At 54.3% G+C, this 12,208-nt stretch overlaps 1 protein-coding gene across 1 annotated transcript; it reads left to right on the top strand.

Annotated features, from left to right (window-relative positions):
- Window position 1: 1 nt before the first annotated feature.
- Xirp1 (xin actin binding repeat containing 1) lies at window positions 2-5,496 on the top strand. Its single transcript, XM_027415396.2, is given in 5 exon segments — window positions 2-4,715; window positions 4,718-4,926; window positions 4,929-5,136; window positions 5,139-5,363; window positions 5,366-5,496. Coding segments are annotated over 5 exon segments (5,487 nt in total).
- Window positions 5,497-12,208: the final 6,712 nt, after the last annotated feature.

Below are 12,208 nucleotides of genomic sequence, written 5' to 3'. Positions count from 1 at the left end.
GATGGCTGATGCCCAGACACAGGTAGCTCCTACACCAACTGTCCAAATGAGGACCGGAGAAGACCTGTCCCTCCCTCCTCCCCCAGCCCTGGAGGGTTTGCCACCACCACCACCCAAGGAGTCCTTCTCCAAGTTCCAGCAGCAGCGGCAAGCCAGCGAGCTGCGCCGTCTCTACAAACACATCCACCCTGAGCTTCGGAAGAACCTTGAGGAAGCTGTGGCTGAGGACTTAGCCCAGGTGCTGGGATCGGAGGAGCCCACCGAGGGCGATGTTCAGTGTATGCGCTGGATTTTTGAGAACTGGCGACTGGATGCCATTGGTGACCACGAGAGGCCAGCTGCCAAGGAACCTGTGTCGGGGGGCAATGTTCAGGCCACCTCTCGGAAGTTTGAGGAAGGCTCCTTTGCCAGCAGCTCAGATCAGGAGCCAGCTGGATCCCAGCCATCTGGAGGTGATGTTCAAGCTGCCAGACAGCTGTTTGAGACCAAGCCACTGGACGCACTGACAGTCCGGGAGGAAGCAACAGAGGCCACCACGAAGGAGCCTGCAGCCAGTGGAGACGTACAAGGAACCAGAAAGCTCTTTGAAACTCGTCCTCTGGACCGGCTGGGCTCCCGCCCCTCTGTCCAGGAGCAGAGTCCCTTGGAGCTGCGCTCAGAGATTCAGGAGCTGAAGGGTGATGTGAAGAAGACAGTGAAGCTCTTTCAGACGGAGCCTCTATGTGCCATCCAGGACGCAGAGGGCGCCATCCACGAAGTCAAGGCTGCCTGTCGGGAGGAGATTCAAAGCAACGCTGTGAGGTCAGCTCGCTGGCTCTTTGAGACCCGACCTCTGGATGCCTTCAACCAGGATCCCAGCCAGGTGCGGGTGATTCGGGGGATCTCCCTTGAGGAGGGAGCCCTGCCCGACGTCAGTGCAACTCGTTGGATCTTTGAGACCCAGCCTCTGGATGCCATTCGTGAGATCCTGGTGGACGAGAAGGACTTCCAGCCGTCTCCAGATCTCATCCCACCTGGTCCAGATGTTCAGCAGCAGAGGCGTCTGTTTGAGACCCGAGCCCTGGACACTCTGAAGGGGGAAGGAGAAGCAGGAGCAGAGGCTCCACCCAAGGAGGAGGTGATCCCTGGTGATGTTCGCTCTACACTCTGGCTGTTTGAGACGAAACCCCTGGATGCTCCCAGAGACCAGATCCAAGTGGGCCACTTGCAGCGGGTGGGTCACCAGAACGGTGAGGGGCTTACGACTGACTGCCTGACTGGTGATGGCCTCTCAGCGTTGCCTTTGTCTCAGGGTGTCCCCCAGCATGATGGGCTGAAGGGGGACGTGAAAACCTTCAAAAATCTTTTTGAGACCCTTCCCCTAGACAGCTTCGGGCAGGGTGAGCATCCAGTCTGTGGAAATACAAGCAGAGCACAAACAGCTGATTCTGCTGAGCAGCCCCAGGGCACAGATTCCCCCATCTATGCCATGCAGGACAGCAGGGGACAGCTCCACGCCCTGACTTCCGTCAGCAGAGAGCAGGTAGTCGGAGGTGACGTTCAGGGCTACAAGTGGATGTTTGAGACGCAGCCCCTGGACCAGCTGGGTCGAAGTCCCAGCACCGTCGATGTGGTCCGAGGCATCACTCGGCAGGAAGTGGTGGCTGGAGATGTTGGTACCACTCGGTGGCTCTTTGAGACACAGCCACTGGAGATGATCCACCAACAGGAGCAACAGAAACGACAGGAGGAAGATGGGAAGGGTCCAGAATCCCCTCCTCATGAGCCCCCCAGAAAAGGCGATGTGCAGACCATCCGATGGCTGTTTGAGACCTACCCCATGAGCGAGCTGGTGGAGAAGCCGGAATCTGAGGTCCTAGACCCAGCGATCAAGACCGAGGCACGGTCGTGCACCTGGATGTTTGGGCCCCAATCTCTGAACCAGGCAGAAGGCTCTGGGGAGCAGCACTTGCAAGCCAGCCAGGTCCAGGCTACAGACAGACAGACAGACAGACACGTCTTTGAGACTGAATCTCGGCAGGCATCAGGCCAGCCCTGTGGCAGAAGGCCTGGAAGGTACTGCAGCCGGGTAGAGATTCCTTCAGGGCAGGTATCTCGGCAGAAAGAGGTTTTCCAGGCACTGGAGGCAGGCAAGAAGGAGACACAGGAGGCCAGGATGAGCCCTGGGTCCATCCCCACAGGCTCAGTGCACAAATTCACATGGCTGTTTGAGAACTGCCCCATGGGCTCCCTGGCCGCTGAGAGCATCAGAGGAGACAACCTCCAGGAGGAACAGTCTAAAGGCTCTGCCGATCGTAGGACACCAGAGAGGAAGGAGACAGCAGCCGAGAGAACCCTTCGGACTTTGCACTCCACTCCCGGCATCCTGCACCATGGAGGCATCCTCATGGAAGCCCGAGGGCCAGGGGAGCTCTGCCTGGCCAAATATGTGTTCCCAGGCCCAGGGCAGGGGCCGCCCTACATACGGAAGGAGGAGCTGGTGTGTGGCGAGCTCCCCAGGATCGTCCGCCAAGTGCTGCGCCGGGCAGATGTGGACCAGCAGGGACTGCTGGTTCAGGAGGACACAGCTGGCCAGCTCCAGCTCCACCCACTCAGGTTGCCAGGGCCAGGTGACACTGGGAATATTGAAGACATGGACCCTGAGCTCCAACAGCTGCTGGCCTGTGGCCTTGGAGTCTCTGTGGCAAAGACAGGGCTGGTGATGCAAGAGACAAGGCAGGGCCTGGTGGCGCTGACTGCTTACTCCCTGCAGCCCCAGCTAACCAGCAGGGCCCCTGAAAGGAGCAGTGTGCAGCTGCTGGCCAGCTGCATAGACAAAGGAGACCTGACGGGCCTTCAGAGTTTGCGGTGGGAGCCACCGGCAGACTCAAGTTCTATACCAGGCAGTGAGGAGTCCCAGAGGTTTCCCCCAACTGAGAGCATCATACATGTTGCCCCATTAGACTCCACCATGGAGATGGAGCATCTGAGAGTTTCAGGGGCCACACCCTGCCCACCTCCACCTCGGGCAGTTGGAAAAGTGTTCATTCCAAATGGGAGAGCTGTAGCCCAGGCCCCATTGCAGGAAACAAGAAAGCAAACAGATACCAGCCCTGCTGGGCAGACAGGGAAGGCAGCCTTAGGAGGGCCACAAGGAACCACAGCTTCCCCTCTAGGCTCTGGGACCCCAGATCTCCAGGAAGCCATGCAAAACCTGAGGATGGCAACTGCCGAGGCCCAAAGCCTGCACCAGCAAGTTCTGAACAGACATTCACAGGGCTCTGACCCTGCAGCCACCTCCGTGCCTAGCCAAGACATCCTGAAAGCATCGATTCCTGCCACTGGGCTTACCCAAGGCAGCATCAGGCCTGTGGCCAGAAGTGAAGCCAGGATCCAAGCAGCCCCCAGAAAGGTCAGTGGGGACAACAAAGCAGTCCCCAAAGGGCTGCCTAGGGGGTGGGTGACCATACAGGATGGTATCTATACTGCTCACCCTGTGCGGACATCTGACCCACCTGGGGTTGTCCAACTTTCTGAAAAAGAGCCCCAGCCAAGGGACAGAGAGAGTGTGCTCTCTGCCCACAATCCCAGCCCAACTCAGGCAGAACCAGGTGAGAGTCCCAGGCCAGGGTATCATGAGCCTGGGGGTCACACACAAAGGGCCTGGGGACCTCTGGGGAAAGTGATGGCCCAAAGCTGGCCTGAGGGCCTCCAAGCAGCAGACTCCACCCTGAAGACTGTCCCTCTAACTCACCACACTCCGACATCTAAACCCCAGGCGACAGGTGCCAGCCTGCGCTCCCATAACGCCTCTGTTCCTCCCCCTCCTACTCTCCCAGCTGCTGTGACAGAACCTGAACACCCAGCTCAAGGCCACCACCTTGAAGACTCCATCCAGCAGGCCTCGGAGCCCCTTCTTCACACTCACAACAGACCTGCTGGCCAGAAAACCCCTGAGAGGTCAGAGACAAAAAGCTCCAAACCGGAATGCACCCTGTCTCCAAGAAAGAAACCCCCAGTGCCTCCCAAACCTGCACATCTAAGTCAAGTCCACCCCCCTCATAGGCTGCCCAAGCCTTCAGCAGCCTCTTCCAGCACCTCAGAAGCAGGGCAAGAGCACAAGCCAGGTGACCCCAACACAGCCAACCCTCAGTCAGCCAAAGCTCCCAAAACAGTAGGCCCGGAATGCCTGCCTCCAGCTGAACGCTCCAAGGGACAGACCCAGGCCAAGCACCAGCAACTTATCAGCATCATGGCTTCCAGGCCCAGCAGGGGTCAGATACTCAGCAGCAGTAGCCAGAGCCCTGAGGCCCCTCAAGTGAACATTCTCACCGATGAATTCATCCCACCACAAAAGGACCTTAGCTCCCCAAAAGAGCAGCCCATAAACTGTTCCAAGCAGGGGACACCTGAGAACCCAGAGATTGTACAAGGCAGCCATAGAGAGCTCCAGGGCCTCCTCAGCCAAGTGCAAATCCTGGAGCAGGAAGCAACCCACAGTGTGGGTGTGCAGGCCCTGCGGAAGCTCTTTGAGGGTGTACCCCAGCTGGGAGAGGGTACCCCTCAGGTTCCCACTGTACCCCACAAGACTGAGGCCTTTGTGGAGCAGGCCTTTGGGGAACTGACTCGGGTGAGTGCAGAGGTTACCCAGCTGAAAGAACAGACCCTAGCCAGGCTGCTGGACATCGAAGAAGCAGTACACAAAGCTCTTAGTTCCATGTCTAGCCTCCAGTCTGAGACTCACACAGGAGTTACCCACAGAGAACGCCAAAGGATCCCAGTGCACACAAAGCCAGTGCATCTGCCAGCAGCAGAGCCAGACCTACAGGCTCAAGCCAGGCCAAAGATCCAACTGTAGTCAAAAATCAAGGCAAGGCTGACAGCCATCCAGAAGAGCAAGGTCAAGCTAAGATCGGAAATCACACAGAGGCCAAAGGTCAGGCAGCACTGAGACTGTTCTTCCCTCCAGGACACTGGAGACACCCAGACAAGAGTCCTGCCTCCAACTAATGTCACTTTCCTGGAGGGGCTCCTCCTGCTCCCCAACTTTCATCTCTATCCAATCAGCTACAGAGAAGCTTTTGGAAGCTTCTAGCCCTCAGGGAAGCCATTATATCTCAGGGAAAAGCACACACCTAGCTCAGGACATAAGCCAAGCCCCTGCTCTACGAGAGCTATCCAGGACCAGGCTGGGATGGTTTTCAAGGGCTCTTCGCCCACACAGCAAAAGAATGTTCTGGAATTGCAGTTTGGGTCAGCTAGTTCCAAGTCCTACGGAGCTGCAAGAAAGATAATTGAACAGTATGAGATGGGCCATTCTGGGAATACAGTCCTCACTTCCTCCACCACCATCACCCAGCAAGCAGAGCCGCCGATGGACCCTAGCCCAAGCTCCAAATTCACACTTCACCCTTGCTAAGGCAGGACCTACACAGCCTCTCACGGTTCAGCAGTGACATGGCAGAAGCCGAGGTGGCAAGGGCTCCCTGCAGCCACATCCAGCAGGCTGCCCAGTGAGCCCCTCTGTCTCCCACCCATCTTGGGTACCACCCCCACTCCCCAGCTCTACAACCGAGTCAGGGGCCGACCTCCAGCACATGTGGGGCAAGGACCAAGAAGAATGACTCTCTTCAGACAGCTGATAGGCGCTGTTTGCCTCGTCCGGTTCGGTTCTTGAAAAAGAAGCAAGAAAAGTAAAGGAGCCAGCCACAGAGTAACACTGGGTGGGTGGGAGCTGACCTGCCAGCTGCCTGTGGTGGATGGAGCACCCAGACAAGGTGCTCCCCACACTAGCCCAGCTTACACGTGCACTTGTTAGCCTGCACCTCATCGCCTAGAGTGGGAGAGACGCCCTCCACGTGTCCCTCCGTAGTTATGGAACCTGACTGTCTTAATCCCTGGTGAGGACCAGGCTGACCGGACTGGACACGACATTGGTCTCTGTTAGAGATTGGACCAAAGGCTCCAGAAAAACCTGGGGGCCTGCCTCTTCATCACCAGCGGTCCAAAGTTCACACAGAAAGAGCTACCAGTCAACAGCGTTCCTAGAAGCTGCCCTTTCTGCTCTCATCACCCCCACACTGTACCCTAAATGAGAAAAATATGACCCCAAAATAAACCCCAATGTGATTCTCTACTCTGTGTGTATCAGACTGTGTATGTTCCTGCCCCAGAGTCATTGCTCACACAGGGAAAACAGTCACCGTCATCAGGTGACTGTTCTAACATTAGCAGCACTGACTCCCAGCATCCCCCACAGTGTAGGTCAGGAAACAGAAAGGCCCCGCCCACTCCCCTGTTCTGTGACTTCTGTGTGCACACACAACCACCACACTCCATTATCCCTGCCTGGGACAGTCTCCAGGCAGCACGGGGCTCAAAGGGAAATCCAAGGCCACCAGCACTCCATATACACACTCATATACATATACACACACTGTACATACACACATGCAAACACCCAGAGGCTACAACATGTACCACTCACATACATTCACACACATACACTCACACACACACACACACACACACCACAGATCCACATGCTGCTTCTCCCTTTATCTCTGCCTCCTGCCTGATGTTCTTGGATGTCATTCTAGGAAAAAAATCTTAAATCCCTGGCCCAGAATGGGAAAGTGCCCCCATCCAACCAGGGAGCAGGAGGTAGAAGGGGAGGCAGGGACATTGCTGTTACAAGTCCAACGCCCAGAGTGACTCTCGTTCACCTGTACTCTTGGCACACAGCAGGTAGTGTGTGCCAAACAGGGAGGTGTTCTTGGGAAGGGAGCAAGCAGATCCTGACTGGGAAATGCAATGACTTGGTGAAAACCATTTTCCTCTTTCAAAAACCAACTGTGCATCCTATTCCAGGTCCGTCGTAGGGTGACAGCAAGATCCAGTGGGGTACTGTTCTCAGGAAACTGGCTTTGCACGAGGACATGGAGAAACCACACATGACATCAGAGAGGGTGATGTGCCTAGCGGGGCTGTCTTCCCACTCAGGAGACATGAGTCGTAAGTCATGGCAGTGTGACCATGACAGAGAGCAGCTTCTGAGGTGGCAAGTGTGGGCTCCATGAGGAAGACACATCTGACATCTGAATGTCAAGGGAACGGGACACACAGGGAGGGCTGCGGGCCTGTGACCTCAGCACTGGGGAGGTGGGGGCAGGAGGAGCAGACGTTCAAGGTCATCTGTGGCAACTGGTAAAGTTTGGGGCAGGCCTGGGCTATATCAGGCTGGTCAAAAAAAGGGTGTGGGAGCCGGACGGTGGTGCAGTCCTTTGATTCCAGCACTAAGGAGACAGAGGCAAGCAGATCTCTGTGAGTAGGTCAGCCTGGTCTACCAGCCAGTCTAAGTTAGCCAGAGCTACATAGTGAGACCCTGCCTAAAACAGAAGAAGGAGGAGGAAGAGGTGGAGGAGGAGGAGGAGGAGGAGGAGGAGGAGGAGGAGAGCTGTGGTGTGGGATATAGCTCAGCAGTGTCTTCTTCACCTAACACGTACGTAAAAGGGTCCAGTAGACCAATCCTCAATATCACAAAAAATAAAATGTGTGTACCAGGAATTCCCATGTTTCTAGACTCCCCACCTTGGCTCTCTCCTCTACCTTCCACAGGCTCTCACTTGGCTTAACCCCATGAGTGTCTTCAGTGTCCTCATCTATAAGATGGGCATGGTTGTGGTACCCTGTGAAGACTGAATTAATAAGTGTTTAGGACTTGAAGCTAACCCTCTGCCTGTCATTCATTCTCAGTACAGCAATGTGGAGGACGTTTTGTTTTGTTTTTAAACTGAGACAAAGGTATGTGATGGTGCACACCTTTAATCCCAGCACTTGGGAGGTAGAGGCAGGTGATCTCTGTGAGTTCAAGACCAGCCTGATCTACAGAGTGAGTTCCAGGACAGCCAGGGCTACCCAGAGAAACCCTGCCTCAGGAAAAAAAAAATGAGTCAAGGTCTAGCCCTGGCTGGCTTGAGACTCTATATGCAGACCAGGCTAGCCTCAAATGTACAGTGATTCTCCTGCCTTCCTCTCAGGGCTGAGGATGACAAGAGTGTACCACCTGGCCCAGCAGCCTTCTGTTTTTGTTTGTTTGTTTCTTTTGGTTTTGAGAGTCTCGTTTAAAACTGAATGGCCTCAAATTTGCCCTGTGGCTGAAGATGACCTTGAGCCCCTGATCTTGCCCCAACCTCTCAAGTCTTGGAACTGCAGGCATGTGTCGACATGACAACCTTCTGTAATATTTTTTTAGTATCTCCTTTCTCACCTGCAGGGGGCGTGTAGCCAGTGTTGCTCATCTTGGTTACAAGTCAAATGAGCACACTAATGAACGAAACGACTGAGTCAATCTGTGGATTCACGCTACTGGCATTCAATAGCGCTTCGTGCCAGGATCTGTTCAGGGTGCTAAAAATAGCGATGAACAAGGCGGAATTTACCCTTGACCTCACAGGGCTGACAAAGAAGACAAATATATAAGCAGATTAGGTCATTTTACACGGGAAAAACTGTGTGTGGAAAACAAGGTCAGTCGGCAAGGGCAGGCTGAGTTTGGTGGTCAGAGAGGCGTCGCTGCAGAGCAACCCGCACAGGGGCGCCGGGCGAGCCTAGCGGCGGTGCGGCGGCTGCAGGAGACCCCGCCCCGTGCAGGAGGCCCCGCCCCCGCCCGCTCACACCTGCAACCGCACCTGCCCAGGCTCCGCCCCTCTCCGCAGGCGGCGACCCAGACCCCGCCCCCGGAGCCGACAGGGCGTGCTCCCACCGCCGTCGCCAAGGTGACGGTGACGTCGCGGGCTTCTGGGTTCGGAACGTTCAGGCGGTGGCCGGTTGCCAGGAAACGCCCGGCAGGCGTGCTGCCAGGGCTGGCTCCACGAGCAGACGCCGGGCGCCAGGACGCGCCGTCCCGGCCAGCTCTTGCGCGGAGCCTCCCTCCCGGATTCCAGACGGATGCGGGCTCCGGGGCTCACCCGGGAGGGCGCCTGGTCCCTCCTTGATGCTCTCTGTCCTTGCCTGTGTCTGGAATTCGTCCTCTGCCTCCGGCTACCATCCGTCCCTAACGCCCCAGTTTGAAACTCTATCAAAGTAAAATGTTAAGAACCTGGGCAGGCGAGATAGCTGTCCTGATAAGGGCGCCTCTGGTGCCAGCTTGGCAGCCCGAGTCCCATCCCAGAATCCAGGTGAAGGTGGAGAGAAGCTACACAGTTATCCTAGGACCAGGACCTCCACGCACAGGAAGTGGCATCCTCACACACACACACACACACACACACACACCATGCATGCACAATAGTAAAAGATTGATTTGTTTTTAGTGTGTGTGTGTGGTTTCTACCGACGCCCCCAGAGCTGGAGTTTGCCTGATGTCTGTGCTAAGAATTGAACTCATGTCCTCTGGAAAAGCAGTACGTGCTCTCTCAACCTGTGAGTCATCTCTCCAGCCCCAATAAGAATACATTTTTTAAATTATTATTTTTAGATGTTAGAGGCAAGCGTGTGGCTCCCACCTGCAATCCCAACACCTTGGAGGCTGAGGCAGGAAAGGAAGATAAAAGTTTGTGCTACAGTGATCATGGCCAGCCTCGGCAAGTTAATGAGACCCTACCTCAGATAATCAGTTAGCGAAAGGCTTGGCTCACAACAGTAATCCCAGTCCTCAGGAAACTGAGGTAAAAGATTCTGTCATCTTGAGACCAGCCTGGGCTACATAGCGGGACCATGTCTCAAAAAGCCAAACACAGCCTGTAGTAGTGGCACAGGCCTTTAATCTCTGCAATTGGGAGGCAGAGGCAAGCAGATCTCTGTGAGTTCAAGACCAGCCCGGTTAATAGGTCTATAAGACAGCCAGAGCTACACGGAGAAAGGACTGTCTAAAAAAAAAAAGTCAAACACAAATAAATGTTTCTTGTTGTTGTTGTTATTTTAAGTTTAAAAGGGGGAGGGTATGGTGGCTCACTCCTTTAAATTCTAGGACTCAGGAGGCAGAGGCAGGCAGATCTCTGTGAGTTGGAGGCCAGCCTCGTCTACAAACTGAATTCCAAGCCAGCCAAGATAACATGAGACCTTGTCTCAAAAAAAAAAAAAAAAAAAGAAAGAAAGAAAGGAAGGAAGGAAGGAAGGAAGGAAGAAAAGGAAATGGGGGAAAAAAACTGTATCTAGATATATGGCTTGGTGGTAAAGTATTTGCTTCGCATGTGTGAGGCTCTGGGTTCAACACACACACACACACACACACACACACACACACACCAAAGCCACTCCTCCCAATACTCCGCCCTGGCTTCCCGGTTACTAGGTCTGGAATCCACACTCTCATCCACACTCTCGCAGCCTGTAAGACCAGAATGGCTGGCTTCTCCACATTCCTCTCCCCCATGCCCTCACTGCTCCTCGCTCTCCTCCCCCAGTCACACTAGTTTTCCTCATAAAACACCAAGTTGGTTCCTGCCCCAGGACCTTTGTACTTTCCATCTGGCCTGGGAGCCCCTCCCCCCAGATCTTCAAGTGGCTGAACTTCTTTCTCACTCTGACTGCAACCCAGCTTCCCTCTGGAAAGGCCTTCCACGTCAGTGTCAGTGACGCTGCAGAATGTCAGGGCATAGCACAGTCTTCCTTCCATCAACACCTTGGGGTACAGACTACCTTGGACTGGTAGCTATGGCAACCGGCTGAACAAAACAATACAGTGATATGGAGATGCTCCTGGTGGGAGGGCGGTGAGGTCACAAGGACCCCGCCTGGGATTCCAGCCATTTCCCCTTCCTATTCCCTGTGCCGGCTGCAGGCCTTGGACTATAATGGAGACTATACTGAGAGGGGGCTCCACTCCACGGTGAAGCTTCCATGAGCTCATGCTTCATGACAAGGAGGGACTTTTCGGGGATGCAGCTGTTTGGGGTCACCCACGTTCGTGTGACTGACTCCTCATCTGCACTCTGGAAGTCAATCCAAGAAACTCCTTCTTCCAAGTCAGACTTGGGTGGGATTGAAACTTTTTTTCTGTCATTGCTGCCGGGTCTGGAGCCAGTTTGTTCATGTCTCCCAGGAAGAGTTATCCACACATACCCAGCCCTTTCCTCCATGTTTCCAAGTCTTTTCCCTGAGATCTATCGACATACATATAAACAATGGGCAAAAGCAGACAGGATACAGGGCTGCAGAGCCCATGTAATTTTTCTTTCTCTTTCTTCTTCATCCTCTCCTCCTCCTCCTCTCTATTCTCCTTTCCGGTCTATGTATTCCTGACTTTCCCGGAGCTCACTCTGTAGACCAGGCTGCAGGCTGGCCTCGAACCCACAGAGGTCCACCTGTCTCTAGAGTGCTGTGACTAAAAGTATGAGCCACCATGCCCAGCTTTTCTCTCTTTTCTAAGCATGCTTTCCCATGGCAATGGGCTTCCTTCCCGCCTTCCTGGCCGATGACTACCATGTTGTTTTTGTCAGCCTACACTGGAGTTTTTCTTTTAAAATTCTAATAAAATTGTTATTGAGTAGCCTGGTGGTGGTGCACGCCTCCAAGCCCAGCACCCAGAACAGCCAGGGCTACATAGAGAGATCCTGTCTCAAAACAACAACAAAAAAGCACTCCTCGCTTTTGCAGAGGACTGAATTAGTTCCAGCACTTGCCATGAGCAGCTCACAAATGCTTGTCACTCCAGCTTCAGGAGATCCAATATTATGCCCTCTTCTGGCCTCCATAAGCACTGCATCCACGTGTGTATGCACACATACAGAAACATCAACTTAAAAATGAGTAACTAAAAATATTAACTGATCTTGCCCTCTGTGTTTGCTGGTGTGTGTTATTGTGACAGGCACAATTTATTCCCCAGAGACCTAAACTCTAGCTTAAACAGTGCTGAGGTGACACTCACCAGTGGCCAGGAGTAGGGTCAGAAGCCAGGATGGGTGGTTTTTCCCTGTCCTGTAATATGGAGGACCTCAGCTTCACGTGATCTTCCATACAGCATGGCTGTCCCGTGGACATCATCCATTGTAGTGGGGCTCTAGGCGTGTGGCCCACCTGACAAAGCAGAAGCAGAATTCAAAAGTCCCAAAGAATACAATAACACCGGCTCCATCTGCAGATGGTGAATTAATCAGCAATCTGCCCAGATGAAAAGGAAGGGGTATTGATGGAACTTTGTGATGGGTAAGAGGCAAAAGTGTAGAATGTGGCAGCCACTGCCTTTGGCGAGCGGCCTCTCCACCGCCTCCTCCCTGGCATCCCA

Source organism: Cricetulus griseus, chromosome 4 (assembly GCF_003668045.3).
Source record: "Cricetulus griseus strain 17A/GY chromosome 4, alternate assembly CriGri-PICRH-1.0, whole genome shotgun sequence".
NCBI lineage: Eukaryota > Metazoa > Chordata > Mammalia > Rodentia > Cricetidae > Cricetulus > Cricetulus griseus.
This window is presented reverse-complemented; position numbering and strand designations above follow the sequence as displayed.